This window comes from Zootoca vivipara, chromosome 9 (genome assembly GCF_965207765.1).
Source record: "Zootoca vivipara chromosome 9, rZooViv2.hap1.1, whole genome shotgun sequence".
Taxonomy (NCBI): Eukaryota; Metazoa; Chordata; class Lepidosauria; order Squamata; family Lacertidae; genus Zootoca; species Zootoca vivipara.
The window spans coordinates 70,929,457-70,946,745 of NC_142592.1; the positions used below are offsets into that span (position 1 = coordinate 70,929,457).

The window sequence follows — 17,289 nt, forward strand, 5'->3', positions numbered from 1 at the left end:
GGATTCAAACTTCAAGAAAGAAGATTCCACCTAAACATTAGGAAGTTTCCTGCTTGGCAGGGGGTTGGACTGGATGGCCCTTGTGGTCTCTTCCAACTCTATGTTTCTATGATTCTATGATTCTAAGAACTTCCTGACAGTAAGAGCTGTTCAACAGTGGAATTTGCTACCAAGGAGTGTGGTGGAGTCTCCTTCTTTGGAGGTCTTGTAAGCAGAGGCTTGACAGGCATATGTCAGGAATGCTTTGATGGTGTTTCCTGCTTGGCAGGGGGTTGGACTGGATGGCCCTTGTGGTCTCTTCCAACTCTAGGATTCTATGATTCAATGCGCATCGGGCTTTGTGTGAGTGTGAACAGAGACTATCTCCAAACAAAGATGGGGCACAGTCGGGTTGCTGTGGGTGCCAAGGGCACCTTGGCACAAGTGGAACTCTTCTTGCATTAAGTGCCTGCACCTCTTGGCCAGGACTTTGCTTGTTTCCTGCTCCTGACAGAAGAGTCGCCCGGCGGCAAGGGAGGCCGCAGTGGGGCTGCTGAGATCTGGGGGGCAGGAGCAGAAGGAGCCTCGCAGTTGCCCCAGCTCTGTTGTACAAATACAGTGGTACCTCCGGTTGTGCACAGGATCCGTTCCGGAGCTCCAGTCGGATCCCGAGGAATTTGCAACCGGAGGTTCCTGTTCCGGGTTTGCCACTTTCACATCCTGAAGGATAGGTACAGTGGTACCTCGGTTTTCAAACGTAATCTGTTCCTGAAGACCATTTGAGTTCCGAAACATTTGAAAGCCGAAAACTCAATGCAGAAAACTCAATACGGAAGCCACATTTCATGTTTGACATCCGAGGCGTGTTCGGAAACCGAAGCATTTACTTCCGGGTTCACGGCGTTCAAAAACCAAAATGTTTGTCAAGGGAGACGTTCGAAAAACGAGGTCCCGCTGTACATAATTTTATTTGCCTGCCACCTTTCCACGGTTCAAATCATGCTCAAGGCGGCTTGCAAAAAAGCATAGCTACAACATAACAAAAGTGGCCATAAACAATAACTAAAGCCTTTTAAAATACACAACCAAACCAAACCAGACCAAACTATTTCTATTTACATCACAAGAGGATCTAAAATAAGGATACAAAAAAACCGACAGCAGCCCCCCTATTCCAGACCCACACACCCAGCCCAAGAGTCTCTTCAACAGCTTCAGTTTTTGCAGTTGGAGTCAGTTCAGGCTCCGCCCTCCCAGGCCAGGTGGGGAAATTCGTCCTGGACTCCCAGCCAAGATAGTCCCTGTTGGAGCTGTGGGGTGCCCCCAATTTCTCTCTCCCTGTGTGCGTGTGTGAGAGAGAAGATGGAGATATGAGGAGAGAAGTTCCTGTGGGGCCGAGGGCTGGGCTGGGGAGCTTCCCCTCTCCTATCTGGTTACGGCTCCGTCTGGGTGGCCCTTTCACAGCCTGCTGCTCTGAAATAATGGCCTCTGTAATGAGAGGCTCTGGCTGTGCAGCCAGGTGAAGTCGGTCTCCGCAGGAGGAGGAGGAGAAGGAGGTGGTGGCAGCGCCCGCCCTGCCTTTCCCGGACTCCTTCTGCCCACTCGTAAACCTGCTTGCCGGCAATATTTATGCTGCTCTTTCGGCCGGCTGCCTCCTCAAGTGTGGCGATGGGTGAAGCGGCTCCTTCCCTTGACCAGCGACGGGTGAGGAGGTGTCTAGGAATGGGAGGCTCAGCCAGATGCTTATGACAAACTCGGCGACCTTGGGAGCTGCTCTTCCTCTCAGCACGGGGGCTCCCTGCACCCGTCCCTTGTGGGCCCAGATCCTTTGGGGGGGGGAGCGGGGAAGAGGCCCACCAGGCTACCTTTGGACCTTGCCCCCCCCCTTCCTGGACTCTCAGGTTTTGCCAGGTTGCCCAGTCAAAGCCTCCACCTGGGGGCACAGAGAGGCTGCAGGTAGCCCCAGCTCTATGCCGTGTGTGTGTGTGTGTGTGTGTGTGCCTTTTCTTTCCTCCTCTCTCTCTCTCTCTCTCTCTCTCTCTCTCTCTCTCTCTGCCAGCTCTCTTCCTTTCCAGGGCATCTTGGATGCTTCGCACACCATGCGCAGCAGGGCCTCGCGTTACCGTCGCTTTATTTCTTGCGCACCATATTCTGTTTATGGGTACATTACGGCTCCTCGTTAAAGCTAATTGGCAATTGTCAAAGCCGATGAGCCCCGGATGCTCCCAGCAACGTTGGCGCTTCACGTCATCTCGGAGGGCTGGCTCCTGTTGCCGCCCTGCCCCCTCTGCTGGCTCTCCTCGCGGTGGAGCCGTGGGGCAACCCGTGGGGGCCCTGCGGCCTGCCCCTACTCTGCTGCCCCCTCCCCGGCCCTGGTGTGGGGCTGCTGTCAGGAATTGCTGCTGCTCCATTGTGGAAGCCCTTTCCCCGCAATGGCTCACCAAACAAGCCTGAGCTTGCAGGGGGCTTGGAGGCAGGGTCTTGCCAGCTCCCCAGGAGTCACGTGGGGTGCCCCCTCCCTGGTATCCTGGCTTGGGGCAGGGCTCTTGCCGCCTGGCTCTGCTCCTTCACGGACTTCCCTGCAGGCCCTACCAGACTCTCGGGGGGGGGGGTCTTCCCCATCTCTGGAGCCCAGTGGGGCCTCTGCAAGATCTTCCTGCCACGTGGGGTCTTCCTGGGGTTGGGGTGAGCGGCGGAGAGAGAGAGAGAGAGAGGCAGCACATGCGCAGTCCTTTCCCATGGCCTGACTGGTCCCCAGCAGGAGGCAGAGCAGGAGGGGGGGTCTTGTATAGCCTGCCTGGGGGTGCCTCTGCCCCCATCCAGGCCCACCATCCAGCTGTTGAGGTCAATTCTTGCATTTAGCCATCTCAGGGGCCTTTATTCTCAGCTGGGCTGAGGGAGCGGAAGAGTTCCTGTGTGTGGGGTTCTCCTCCTTCTCCTCTTCCTCCTCCTCCTCCTTGTCCTTGTGTGAACCTCTGTTTCCAAAATTTTGCAGGCTTCACCCAGTAAAAATGGCGAGTGTTTTTATGGGGACGTATAGTTTGTGTGCAGCTGGTTTGTGGGTGCTAATAAAACAGTGTCCGGTTCTTCCAGGCCTCTGTGCCCCTAAGTGGCCCTTGCGCAGCCCCCAGCCTTGCTGGCCAGCCTTCATCTGGGGGGATGACGACTCTGCCTCCTTCCCCTCTGGGTCAGCTGCCCCCTGCCTCTCCTGCTCTTCCTGCCTGCCCCACACCTTGCCCTGACCCTTTGGGGAGGCACGAGGCCGCCCCCAGAACCCCTTGCTCTGTTGCTGCTGCTGCTGGCAAACGTTACTGTTCGTATTTCTTTCCGCTTGGGGGGAGTCCTGAAGGCCGTTCATGAAGATTTGCAACTGACCGACCACCAAGCAGTGGCTCCGGCGTCTGTTTGAAGGTTACAGCGCAGCAATGTGCTCTTCAACCCCCCCCCCCAATATGGCTGCCATTGTTCGGCACCTGGCCTTTCTCTGAGGCAGGCACCACCCCCCTCCCCAAATATTCCTCTGAAAGGAAGTCGATTAGAAGCGGTTGATGGGGCTTCTCAGGAGGCAGGGGAAGGAAAGCCTGCAGGCTTGTCAGGCCCCACAAACTCCTTTCTGTCCCGCCAGCCAGGGCAATGGGCAGCATGCGGATTTCTGCCTGGGGGGTTGCGGGTGCCAAGGATCTGCCAGGCGGAAATGCCAACAGATGCTGGGGGGGAGGGGGGGCAGAATACGGCCTGGATCCCACGCTCTGGGCAGGCTCAGTGTGCCAGTGGTTTGCTGGCAAACCTCAACTTCCTCCAGTTTTCCATGGAGATGCCCGGGAAAGGGGGTCCTTAGAAGAGAGCATGGGCACCTAGTCAGCCTCTGTGGCTAAAGGTCCCAAGGTCAGGGCACCTTGGGAGGCTGGCAGAGGGTCAACTGACCTAGTTTTGGGCAGAGGCTGTTTGGTTTTCCCAGAGAGAACTGGGCTTGGGGGGTGCGACCGCCCTGAGCCCCCCAGAATCAAAGGATTTGTAGAATGGGAAGGGAGCCCAAGAGGCATCTAGTCCAACCCCCTGCGATGTGGGAATCACTGCTAAAGGATTTGCACAGGAAAGGTGCCTGTGTGTTGTCCATCTGTAAGCAGGATTGCTGGAGGGGGGGGGCAGGAGGAGCCGGGGGCCCACCAGGAATTTCCTCTAAACCCCCCCAACAACTGTCCTCTTTCTGTACACAATGTGCCTTTGGCCTCAGAAGCTGACGTCCCCCAAACCTCCATCCCTCTGGCCAGCTGGACCTTCACTCGCCTCTTCCTGCACAGTTGCTCCCCTCCTGCCTGGGGGCTCCCCAGGGCTCTCTCTCCCCCCGTATTGAATATGGCTGCAGGTGCATCCGGGGCAAAGTCAGGCGGCCCTTGCCCATGGCTCTCCAAGGCAGCCCAGCGCTGGGAGGTGTGCCGGGAGGGGACCCAGAAGTCCTCGCATGCTTGTGTCCTCCTCTGGGGTGGCAGGAGCGCCCCCCCCCATGAGAGGGGGCTGGCATTCAGCCTGCCCCCTCCCTGCCCATAGATCTTGGGCCTTCCTGGTTACATAAGTGCCGCTGTCTTGCCTTTATTGTTGTATTCCTGGCAGCGAGGCTGGGAGTGTTTAGGAAAACTGATTTGTGGCGGAGTTATTTTGAGACCCCAGGGAGAGGAGCGGTGGCAGCCAAGTGCTGCAGTCTTTTCAACTGCATCTCTCAGATTAATACATTTGCTGATTCCTGGGCAGAGCAGGGAGGAAAAGGGAGCAGAGATCTAGAAGATGCCCCCCCCCCTGGTCTCAATTTGCAGCGCAACTCTGATGGGACGCATGTGGGTTTTGATGGCTGCTGAGGGCCCCCCCCCTCCCCGTACGTCAGCCGGCATATTCCTGAGTTTGAGATCATGCTCAGTTCATGCTTTTATATCAAATCTTTCGCTCTGGCATCTCCAAGCCCCCCCCTCCCTCCTGATCTTAAAGCAAAGAGCATTTTTGCAATTTTTAGCAGACATCTGAGCTGGAAGGGGGGTGGCGGCTGCGGCTGCAGAGCCATTTCCCCAATTGCAATGCAGTCTGTTCTTCACAGCCCCGCAGGCAGCAGAAGATGCTTGTGGAAGCCTGTTGTGGAGACTCCCTCCCTCCCCCCCTCCCTGCCCACCCCCGGCCAGACTGTCCAGGGCCCAGAAGGCATGAGCGGGATGGAGAAATGCTGCGCCTTTTAATTTTAACCCCCCCCCCCCGTAAGGACTTGCTTGCAGCAGCTTCTGGAGATGCTTTTTCTTTTCCTTCCTTCCTTCTGCAGGCTCTCCATTGTGAGAACCACTTAAGAGCAGAACAATTTCACCGTTGCTACAGGAGGGAGCGCAGAAAGTTAACACAGGTCTGAGTGGAACGGTCTTTCCCCCTTATGTGTGCTGCTCTGCTCTGGGTTTTTTTGCAATTTCTGGGTAAATAAGCCAAAGGTGCCTGAGTGGCTCTGGAGGGGGCCAAACAACGGGAGCTCTGCTTTGGGTTTTCTCACTTGCAGATTTTTCAAGTTCTGGGCTTTGCAGGGCATCAGACCCCACCCCCCCACCCCCTCGAGGTTCCCCAGGCAGCCTCATGCCCTTCACGTCCTGGAGAACTCCCTCTCTCCATGCAGCGCAGTAACATGTGCTGGATATGGAAATGGGGGGGGGGGGGAGAGACCTTTCCTTACGGCTCAGATTTCTGCAGGGAACAGAATTGCTCATCTCTGTCCAGCTACCACCCATCTGCTGGCTGGCATGTTCCTTGCCACCTGCAGGCCGAGTGCCGCCTGGGACTCATCTTATGGCAGGCTGTGGGGCGACTCCACCTCCAGCCTTTGCCTTCTCACTGGGCAGCCCAGTCAGATGGGCGGGATATAAAAAAGCAAGTTGTTGTTATTATTCTGAATCGCCTACCCGTTTAATTGGGTCTTCCCCGCCTTCTAGCCTTAGGAGGGAGAAGAATATGTCTCCATCCACTTTCTCCATGCCTGTATCATTTCTCCCACCCTTCTATTTTATTTTCTAAATCTCTCCCCCCCCCCCCCAATCACGATCCCCTTCAATCACAAGGGAATTCCTCCAGCCCCTCGATGGGTTTGATGGCTCTTTTCTGAGCCCCCTTTGTGCACTGCAGATTCCAAATGTGGCTGCTTCCTAGGTCTGTATAAAAGGCCTGAAAAGGCTGGCAGGCAGTTTTATTTTCAATTCCACCCCCCCCCCCCTTCATAATCTCCACCGTGGAATTTACCTTTCCCCTCGCTGTTGCGGCATGCTGAGTTGATGCTTTCATTGAGTTATCTGCCAGCAGCCCAGCCTCTCTCCCCGCCTCCCCCCAGCTTCTGATATGCTCCCCACATCTCTCTCCTCATTTAGCGAAGGGCCTTCAGCTCCCTCCTTTGGGCCGAGAGGCTCCCGGAATTAGCATATAAACACCTAGGCATTGTGTCTCTCCCCAAGTGCCTCCTCCTCCTCCTCTGCGGCCCCTTCATCTCTTTTAAATTGCTGTCATGTTTTCCAAGGCTCCTGCTTTCAAATCTTCCCAATCCCCCTTTATCTGGAGCTGTTTGTAGCAGCATCCTTTAGGAATGGAGTTGTCACAAATCTCGTGCTCCCCAGAAGTCTTTGGAAGAACAGCCGGCGTCCCTTGCCATCTTGAGTGCTCCGTGGCGCTTCTTCAAGTGGCGCCAGTCTTTGTGTGTGAGGGGGGGGCTCAGCTGCCCCCCAGTGCCTAGCCAGTCTGACGCCCTCTCCTGGACACCCCTGTCTCTTCCAGGCTCCTGAGCTCTCCCTGGCCAGCAGGCACTGCGCAGGGAACAGGTGTCGTGTCGGAGAAGGTTCTCCGGGATTTCGGCCTCCGCCGATGTTTTGCACAAGTATGTTTCCAAGCGCGCTGGCCTGCGCCACCTTCGCCGATCCACCTGCCGTCTTCTCTCGGTGACTTGAGGGCAGAGGAAAGTTTTCCTCCCCCTCTCGTAATGCTGGGACTCATGAACGTCCAATGAAATGGAAGGTGAAGATTTGGTACAGATATAAGAAAGTCCTTCTTCACGCAGTGCAGAGGCAAACAACGGAACTTGCTTTAAAAGAGGATCAATGGTCCTACAATGCTCCTCAATTCCAGTGGCTGGAATAATAATAATAATAATAATAATAATAATAATAATAATAATAATAATAATTTATTTGTACCCTCCAGATCTGGCTGGGTTTCCCCAGCCACTCTGGGCAGCTTCCAGCAAAATATTAAAATAAAATAATTTTAATAATATTAAAATACAATAATTCACAGGAGGGGAGAGCTGCTCTTGGGCTCCAATCCTGCTTGCTGGTTTCCCACAGGAGGCTGGACCTAGATGGGCTGCCTCCTTTGGCCTGATCCAGGCGGCTCTTCCGATGTCCATGCCCACAGCCTTTGCACCTGGCAGGCGGGTTACCGTGTCGCCAAAGCCCCCATTGCGAGCCCGTCTTTCTGTGTCCCCAGTTAGCGAACGTCCCATTTCCTGGAGCCTGAGATGCAGGAGAGGCAGGGGGTTCCTCACCTGAGGAATGGTTGTTCTTTCAGGACTGAGCACCTCTGCCATGTGCCTTGAGGTCTCGCCAGCATGCCTGCCTCTCCACTTGTTCCCTGATAGCTGTGACTTCTGCATTGCAGGGGGTTGGACTAGATGAGCCTTTGGATCCCTTCCAACTCTCAAATTCTGTGATTTTGTCCTGGGCTGTCTGTGGTTGGGGGGGGGGGAGAGAGGCAGCCAGCGAGGCCAGGCCACTTGTTCTATCTCTGTGCTCCTATGGCTGTGTTTGCTTTGAAGCTGTTCCCCAGGACTTTTCTGCTGCCCCTTGCAAAACGCAGGCAGTTCCCGCCCCCCGCCCCCCACTGCAGCCTCTGCCACGCTCTCCCTTCCTCGGTCCTGGCAGGGGTCAGGCAGGGCTCCCCTCCCCGCCAGCGGCATCCTTCCCCTGCCCCAGTACTAACTTGTCAGTATGCTGGGGAACATCGCATGTGAAAGGCAGGCTGAGCGAAGCTCTCCCCGGGGTCATTAATATGTGGCAACGCTGGGTGCAGCGATTTTGCTGCACAAAGCACTTTTCCCTCTGATTTATTCACCTATTTCTTTCCAATGCTTTTCTCTCCCTCGATCCAGTCCAAGAAAACTCTTGTGCTATATTTATCTCTCTCAGGAGCAGCAGAGCAGCCTCTCTCTCATTCTCTCTCTCTCTCTCTCTGGCAGGAGCAAGGCCTGCGGCTGTCTGGGCGTACCCAGGATCAAAACTAGGGGGGGGGCAAGGGGAGGGGCCAAGGCATGGAAGGGGAGGGGCCACAAAGTGGGCGGGAACGGCGAACTTGCGCTCCGCCGGGCTGTGCCCCTCCCTAGAAGCAGGGCTGGTGGGCGGAGGCGGAGCCCAGCCCAGCGGAGCGTGAGTTCAGCGTTCCCGCCCGCCGCGCCGCGCTCTCTGGTTCCCCGCCGCGCTTGGCCTTGCCAGAGGGCGCGACGGAGAGCTGGAGGGAGGGCGCAGCGCGGCGGGTGGGAACGGCGAACTCGCGCTCCGCCGGGCTGTGCCCCTCCCTAGAAGCAGGGCTGGTGGGCGGAGGCGGAGCCCAGCCCAGTGGAGCGCGAGTTCGGCGTTCCCGCCCACCGCGCCGCGCTCCCTGGTTCCCCGCCGCACTTGGCCTTGCCTGAGGGCGCGCCGGGGAGCTGGAGGGAGGGTGCGGCGCGGCGCGGCGGGAATGGCGAACTCGCGCTCCGCCGGGCTGTGCTCCGCCTCTGCCCACCAGCCCTGCTTCTAGAGTAGGGCAGCTGCCCTAACTTGCCCCGTGGTGGGTACGCCCTTGGGACCGGGGGCTTTGTAGTGGGTGCTGGGGAGAGGGAACCCAGCTCCCTCTGACCTCTGGGCCAGGCCAGGCCAGGCCGAGGTCCCAGTTTGCAAGGTGGTGCTTTGGGGGAGAGGGGCACCCCAGGTGCTGGAGGGAGGAGCTGCTGATGGGCCAAGGGTGCTGAGCCGGGAGGTCTGCCAGGCAGTTGGTGTGCAGGGCTGGGCTGGCTTCAGTGGGTGCTGCAGCCGTCCCTGGCGCAGAGCCTGCGAGGCCAGCAGAGTCTGCAAGGCCAGGCTGGCAAAGAAAGCCCTTCTTCAGGCAGCACAGAACTGCGGAACTCCCTCCTGCAGGGAGCAATTCACGGAGGAGGAGGAGGCCGGTGGTTACTACCAGCCACGAGGACTAGCCTCTTCGGTCAGAGGAATCGTCGGAGGGGAGAAGAGGGCTCCAGGGCTTGTGGGTTTTCCCCAAGGGGCACCTGCTGGCCCACTGGGAGAGCCGGATGCTGGGCTAGATGCTGAGTTCTTATGTACCTTGGGAAGTGACCTTGGCCAGCCCCATTTGCAAAATGCTCGCTAGCACAAACGTGCGTCCCTGCGCCTGTCCTGGGTGTGTGTGTGTGTGGCTGCCCCGTCCTGCCATGGCAGCGCCTCCTCCTCTCTTTCAGGAGCCTTCCCTCTCGGGGCTCCTTGCCTTGCTGTCGTCAGGCGGCTTTTGCCTTGCCGCTGGAGAGCGCCTCTCCCCCCTCCTTGCCCTGCTGCCCACCTGGGAGGCTTTGGCACTGCCTCCCGCTGCCCTGGCCCATCTCCGGCTGGCGGCAGTGGCGTCACCCAGCTGTTCCCTGGCTTTGCCCGGTATGCGTCTCTGGCAGGAGCCGGCCTGGATCTGGGGGGCTCCTGCACTTTGGACCCCCAGGAGAATTCTGCATTAAATCCTCCACGCTGGTTCCTTTCCAGGCCCCGTTCCAGGTGCTTCCATTGGTGCTCCAAGCCCAAGACAACTCCAGCCCCACATAACTGAATGGCCGCCTCCTTCTCTGAGGACCCTCTTGGGGGGGGGGTCCCTCCCCTCTCAGAGGCACAGGGGTTTGTGTGGTGACCCAGGGGGGTGGGGGCTTCTCCGTGGCAGCCCCAGACCTGTGGGGCTCCCTCCCCACAGAGGTCCACCTGGTGCCTTCATTGCACAGCTTCCGGAGGACGCTGAAGGCCCGTCTCTTTGCCCCCGACTTCTTTTGCAGTTGGAGGCGCATGTTCTCAGGACCCACCTCCTTTTATGGCCGGGAGTTGTTTTAAAGCGTTCTTAATATTGTGTTTTGATGCCCCGTCCCGGCCTGGGACAGACAGCATGAGCAGGGGAACATGGGTCCCCCTTTTTGGAAGGAGGGGCGCAGAGCCACTGGGTGCGAGTGGAAGGAGGGAGTGTACCCCCAAGGCAGGGGTCTCCCGTGGGTCTCCCCCACTGGCCAGGCAGGGCAGTTTGGCTGCCCCAGGTATGTGGCCAGGCAGGAGCATTTGATAGTTGCTGGTGATGGGAGCCCTTTCTTCCGCCCTCCGGGGCCTGTGGCCCTTTCTTCCGCCCTCCACTTTCCAGGTGGCCTGTTGAACCTGGGGGTCTGGAAGAGGCGAGGTGGATGCCCCACAGTTGCTAGGAATCTGGCTGGGACCCGGCGTTGGCGAAGCTGAAACGGCAGGGGCCCACATGTCTGGGCTCTCTCTTGGGGTGCCGCCTCCTTGATGGATCGGCACTCGACCTGCCTCTGCGGCTCTAATAACGTAGCAGAATCAATCCCTGCTTCTCCGGCTGTGCCCGGCCAGCACTTGGCAGAGGCAGCTATTACAGGTAATAAGCTGCCATCGTTTGGGCCTCTGCTCCTTCGCATTCTCCATCTCATGAGCCCTCCTGCCAGGTGGGGAGCCTGATGCGAAAAAAGCCAAATTGGTGGCTTCTACGCAGAGGTCGGGTGGCCATCTGTCAGAGATGCATTAGTGGTGGTTCTTGCCTCGCAGGGGGTGGGCTAAATGGCCCTTAGGGGTCCCTTCCGACTCTGCGATTCTGTTGCTACCCACAGCCTGTGGAGAAGCGCAGGCCTTGTGCCTTGGGGGGTCCCTCCGGGAAACCTGGTTTGGGGTGCTTGGAAGGGGGAGGTTTGGAGCCCCAAGACTTTGCTGACCCACAGGTGTTGGGTCGTCCCCAAAGGAAGCCCATGTAGGGAGGAGACCAGAACCCCAAAGGATCTAGCAAAGCAGGCGAGTCTTGCCTCCTGGGACAGGAAGCCTCGAACTGTGGAGTTGGAAGGGGCCATCGAGTCCGGCCTCCACAAGGCAGGCTCCCTTTTGAAAGTTTGTTGATTGGGTGCCTCCAAGCTAGGATGTGAAAGGAGGATGTCCAGGCTGTGGAGGAGAGGGGGAGAGCTTCCTTCTCTGCTCCCAGCCAGGTTCTCTTCTGCCGTGGACTTTGTGCCACCCCAGCCTGAATTTAGGCTCTGGGGGTATTGCAGGGCCACCCCCTCCTCCTCCTCACCACCACCCCACTTATTCCCGCCGGGCTCCCTCAGCCCTTTGCGCCCGCAGAGTCTCTGGCTGCCACATCTTTTTCCTGCCTCGAGCCGCCCCACCTCTCTCCCCCTGGGAGGAAGCCAAACTCCCCAGCGGGGACATTTTGCGCATCAAGTGGTTGATGCTCTTGACAGACGCCGCCGCAGCTGCTATAAAGCTCCTTTATGGACCCCCGTCCTCCTTGTTCTCTGTGGCAGCGGCGCATCCGCCTCACTAAACCTTTATTTCAGGTTATGTCCCAGCGGTTTCTTTCCCAGCTTTATTGCTCCTTAAATTATTCCAGCAAAAATGGCTTCCAGTCCGGAAGCCGCCGCTCGGCAGTCAGCTTCAGCCTCGGCTGATCAGCATGCGCGGGGCTGAGCCTGCGGAGCCGCCGCCGAAATGCCTCTCTCGCTGCCCTGGAGGGAATCGCAGGGCTATTTCGAGGCGCCTCGCAGGGGAAGGCTGGCCGGGCGCCTATGCCTTGCACCAAGGAGCTGCCCAAAGTGGCTGGCATTGGCTCCCTTCCAGCCTTCCTCCTCCTGGCAAGGCACCGGAGCATGGAAGTGGATTGGGGCTGCGCTTCAGCCGCTGTGGGGCAGGAGCTTGCCCCCTGGCAGGAGGGCGGCCGCAGCGGCTGCTCTTGTGAGGCTGGGGGTGGAGGGGGCAGCCCCTGGCGGGCAGGTGCTAGCACTGGAGACTTGTCTCACCTGAAGCCTTGCATCCTTCTCTTGCAACTTTTCTCCCCTCCCTACTGGCCCCCACTTCTGGCAATTGTGGGGGTTCCCAGTAGCCCCTGCCACCTCTGCCTCCCATTGCAAGCCGCGGGCTCAAGCTCTGTCCTGGAGAGCACAGATAAGTGCATGTGTGAACCGAGATAAGCAGTGCCAGCACCTCTTGGCGGTGGGAGGATGGAAGGCGGCTAACAGATTGAGGTTGAATCCTGACAAGACAGAAGTGCTGTTTTGGGAGGGACAGGAGGCGGGCGGGTATGGAGGACTCCCTGGTCCTGAATGGGGCAACTGTGCCCCTGAAGGACCAGGTGTGTAGCCTGGGGGTCATTTTGGACTCACAGCTGTCCATGGAGGCGCAGGTCAATTCTGTGTCCAGGGCGGCTGTCTACCAGCTCCATCTGGTACGCAGGATGAGACCCTCCCGGCCCACGGACTGTCTCACCAGAGTGGTGCATGCTCTGGTTATCTCCCGCTTGGATTACTGCAATGCACTCTCCATGGGGCTACTTTGAAGGCGACCCAGAAACTACAACTAATCCAGAATGCGGCAGCTAGACTGGTGACTGGGTGGCCGCCAAGAGCATAGAACACCAGTTCTAAAATATCTTCACTCGCTCCCAGTACCTTTAAAGTCCTAAATGGCCTCAGTCCAGTATACCTGAAGGAGTGTCTCCACACTGAGGTCCAGCTCCGAGGGCCTTCTGGCGGTTCCCTCACTGCAAGAAGCTAAGCAAAATAAAAAAATTCCTTCAGTAGCACCTTAAAGACCAACTAAGTTTATATTTTGGTATGAGCTTTCGTGTGCATGCACACTTAGCAAGAAGCTAAGTAACTTAGCTGTAACTTAGCAAGAAGCTAAGTTACAGGGAACCAGGCAGAGGGCCTTCTCAGTGGTGGCTCCCGCCCTGTGGAACGCCCTCCCATCAAATGTCAAAGGAATAAACAACTATATGACATTTAGAAGACATCTGAAGGCAGCCCTGTTTAGGGAAGTTTTTAATGTCTGATGTTTTATTGTGTTTTTAATATTCTGTTGGGAGTTGCCCAGAGTGGCTGGGGAAACCAAGCCAGATGGGCGGGGTATAAATAATAAATTATTCTTACTATCTGCACCCACGGAAAAGCCCTTGGGTGCTGGCCTTTCCAGCTGCTCTGTCTCCTGGGGTCCCTGCCGGCTGGCCCAGCTCCTCCCCAGGAGCCTTTGCCACTCGGAGCCCCCCCCCCCCCCGGCCCAGGGATGGGGTGCAGTGGAAGCAAGGTCTGCCCTGGGCTCCTTGCAGAGGAGAGCCTTCTGGCCCTGCCTGGCTGCCTCTGCCCTGGACGGATGAGGAGGGGATTCCTTGAGGGGGGCGGCCGCAAGGGGACCTCAGGCCTGGCCAGGCAGCCTCCAAGGCTCCATCTTGGGCCTGCCCAGACAGTCCTGGTCAGCCTCCCCTCCAAGGCAGGCCCTGCTGGGTGTCTTCTGCTTTTCTGCGGAGCTCCTTTCCGGCTCTCTCAAACCAGGCTGGGTGACCCCGAGGAAACCTCCTCGTTCCAAAGGTCGAGGAGTTGGAAGGAACCCAAAGACTCATCTGGTCCACCCCCTTGTGATGCCCAAGTGGCAGTGAGCGAATCCTTGACAGAGGGCCCCCCATCCTAGCATGGAAGGAACTTGATAAAGACAGGAAAGAAAAGGAAGCTCACTGAAAACCTCTCTCCCCCTCTGCTTCCTTCCTTCCTTCCTCAGGCATCGAATGTCCCCGTGGAGCCCGGAACCTGCCCGGCCTGGTCCAAGAGGGGGAGCCCTTCAGCGAGGAGGCCACCCTCTTCACAAAGGAGCTGGTGATGCAGCGAGAGGTAGGGGGCCAGGGCTGCGGGGGGGGGGTTGTCTTCTGACCGTCTCCTTCCTCTGGTCTTTCTGTGGAGTAGCAGCTGGTCCGTTGGAAAGAGCTCTTGCCCTCCTTCTGGGCCAGGATCTGTGCAGGCGGGCAAGAGAGAGAGAGAGGCTGCGAGGTGGGGTGGCGTGGAGAGTTTTCGTCTTTTCTTGCCCGGGCTTGGCAAACGGCGAGTTGCGGCTGCGCGGGCTGAGCTCACCTTAAGGATGTGGCTTCGCGGGGGTCCAGTTGGCTTTGTGGGCAGAGGGACTTGGCCTTACGGGGCCACGAACTCGGGTGCCAGTGGGAGGAGGCACAGGAGCAGCCCCACACTGTTGCCAGGCAGTGTATGCCTTGGGCTTCCTTTGGGGAGGCAGGAGGAAGCCTCCTCGCATTTGAGTCTGTAAGGCTGCCTCTGCGTCACTTTGGTGGACCCAGGGACCCCAAAGCACAAGGCCTCCTCCCTTCCCAGGACTTTGCAAAATGCGGGTTTGTGTGTAGTTCTTCAGCACCAGAAAATTCTTGTCTTTTGTGGGGTGAGTGTGCGGAAATGAGCCTTTGAAGTTGCCAGAGGCCCCCCTCCCCAAATAGGCCAAGGTTTTCTTTCAGGATGGGGGGCTTAGAACAGGTGGCCCATGTGCACAGCCTCTTCCAGGTAGGGGGAAGCCGAGGAATTGAGCTTGGGATGAGAGGGGATGGATTTGTGCGAGAGGAAGCCCGCTCCCTGATGCATGCCCCTTCTGCCCCCCACCCACACCATAGCCACATGCCACCCTCCCTGACAAAATGCCCGCCTTGGTTTCATGAGCCTGGAACTTTCTGCTTCTGGCTTCAAGCAGGAGAATGTTTATGGATCATTTTTTGCGTTGTTGACCTTTGTTGCCCCTCTTAACAGTTAGCCACAGTTAGCCTGAAATTGGCTTTGGAGCAGAGCTAGTTGCTCAGGAACCGCTGGGGCGCCTTGTCGAAACTCTGTGCCACCCGAAGCTGCCGGCCTCGGACAGGCTGACCTTTCCCAGCCGTCAGTCACTTTGCCGGCTTTGTGTTGCCAGCGGAAAGGTCTCTCCCAGGGCCTTTCTGCTCTTGCCTCGCTCTGCTTGTGCTTTAGCCTGGGTGCTCTGGACTGGCACAGCCCCGGAGGGTGGTTCTGCTCTGCCAGGGGCTGGACTGCCACTGCCTCTTCACCGCCACCACCTTACACCAGGCTGTGGCTCACAGCAGGTGGGTTCAAGCCCCGGTCCCTGTCTTTTAGCAGTTGCTGGACTGGGTAGACATTCAGAGATGGTTGTGACTGTGGCTGAAGGACCCGGTTCTCAAGGTGTGAACGACAAGTAGTCTGTACATGCTCAGAGGCACTCTTCTTTGCTTTGCACCCCTCTCCTGTCACGCCAGGGCTTCAGATGCCACTCGTGACGACGGAGGCTTCTCCCCGCTTAGGGCACCTGAGCCTGCTTTTTAAAAATGAGAGAAGCAAGTCTGGAAGCGCCTCTCAGATTTTGGAAAGACTCCAGACTTTGCCTGCTGCTCCTTCTTGTCGTAATGGGAATGGGCTGGCCGGGTTGAGGGCAGGCGACTTGGGGGAGGTTTTTCTCAAGCGGAGGGTCTAGATAAATAAATCCTTCCCACCCCCATGTTGGGGGTGTGAGTGAGTTGGGGTCTCGGTCAGCCAATTGAGACACAGGCCCACTGCAGAACTGCATCTCCTTTGGCCCCCTCCCCAGCCCCTTCCCCACTTCTTGGGTCGCTGCTAATCTCTTCCCACAAGGCGTCCTTACCTTGGCAAGGACACGGCGGCTTCTGAGCTGGCGTGGCACGAATCTCATGCACTTTGCTTGTCGGAAGGACGCCGTGCACTTTGCAGTCTGCCTCTTCTGCTGGCCCAGCGAAGTGGAATCCGCGAGGAGGAAGGCCCGGCCGTAGTTTGCGCATAGTCAGCCTGGGACGGCCTGTGGGTAAGGGAAGACATTTCTCCCGGCCGCTGGGACAAAGGGAGCAACAGGAACCTTCTCGTGTGTGGGCACAGAGAAGGCGCAAGCGGAGCTCAACATCCTTTCATGCCTTTGGCCGTTTGTGTCCCAAGTTTGATGAGAAGACAGAAGCACCTTGGGGGGGGGGGGGGGGTTCTGCGGGCAGCGGGTGCCGCGGGGGGCCCTGGGCAGACTGCGGGCTGTGGGTGGTGCATGCGCCTGCTTGAGGGGTCGGCGGTGTTGATCTCCGTCTCCAGGTGTTCACAACGCCCCCCCCCCTCCTGGAGGGGGTGTCAGGTTGTGGGGAGGCTGATTTAGCAAATAACCTTCGGAAGGGGAGGCGGTTGCCTGATTGAAAAGGGCTCTGATTGCGGCGTGTTCACAGCAGCACCGTTTCAAGGCACAAGCAAAGAATGCGCTGCTCTCCTCTCAACGCCACTTGCTGGGAATCACAAGTGAGGAGATCGCTGCTGTTGCTGCTGCGCTGGTGGGCTTCCTATTGGAGCATCTGGTGGGGGAAAACAGGATGCGGAGCTCGGCGCCCCTGCCCTGTTTGCCCTGATCCAGCCGCTGCCCCCAGATTCTCCCTCCGTCTTGGCCTGGAAGTTACCAGCCAATAGCCCCCAACGAAACCCTCCTTAGGCTGCCGAGAGACGTTTGCTGACTAATCTGTCAGCAAAGAGTGTGGAGATGGGAGGATCTCAGCCTCCCGCCTGCCAATATTCCTCCTCTGGTGTAAGACCTGTTCCTCTCTTTCCTTCCTGCCCGGCTGCCGGGTTGTGTTCAGGCTGCACGGTCGCTGCCAGCTCTCTGACCCACTGCCTGAGTGCCTGGTCATGTGTGAGCAGGGACAAGGGGCCTGGGGGAGCTTTTTGGGGGGGGGGGTGTTGCGCTCACCATGCGCAGAGGCACCCAGTCTTCTCTCCCTCCCTCCCTACCCGCCCACCCCCAGTTCAGAGCCCCTGCTTGTTAGGAGGATGGCCGGGATGTGAAGAGCCGCCACTTCCGTGATTGAAACGGGCGCCTTTGGTGTGATTGTGCAGTGATTCATAATTGCAAAGTTGGAGCCGAGATGCCCTCTGCAGCCACCTCACTGAGTGGCTGCGGAGATGAATTGCACGAGCCTCGCTCTTCGTCTGGGGTCGTCTTCAGAGTGCCCGAGCATTGGTGCCAGGCTTGGTGCCCCCTTCCCCCCTCCTTCCAGCCTGGCCAAAGCAGCGTGGGTGGCAGGGCCGCAGTTGCTCAGGGTACCCTAGGCAAGGCTCTGCCCAGAATTCATTCCGTATTTATTCCTTCCAAAGGAGCCCAGTTTCGCCAGATTATAACGGGGAAGCCCAGCCAGGTGGGCAGGCTATCAATAATAAACCAATTATTAAAAGCATTCCAATGCATGGAGGTG

General features: G+C 58.0%; 1 protein-coding gene across 1 annotated transcript in view; it reads left to right on the top strand.

The window, feature by feature from the left end:
* SND1 (staphylococcal nuclease and tudor domain containing 1) overlaps positions 1-17,289 on the top strand; it is a 219,504-nt gene that overhangs the window by 146,561 nt on the left and 55,654 nt on the right. The window contains exon 16 of the mRNA XM_060279344.2: positions 13,797-13,906. Coding sequence (XP_060135327.2) covers positions 13,797-13,906 — 110 coding nt within the window. The remainder of the gene's footprint in view (positions 1-13,796; positions 13,907-17,289) is intronic.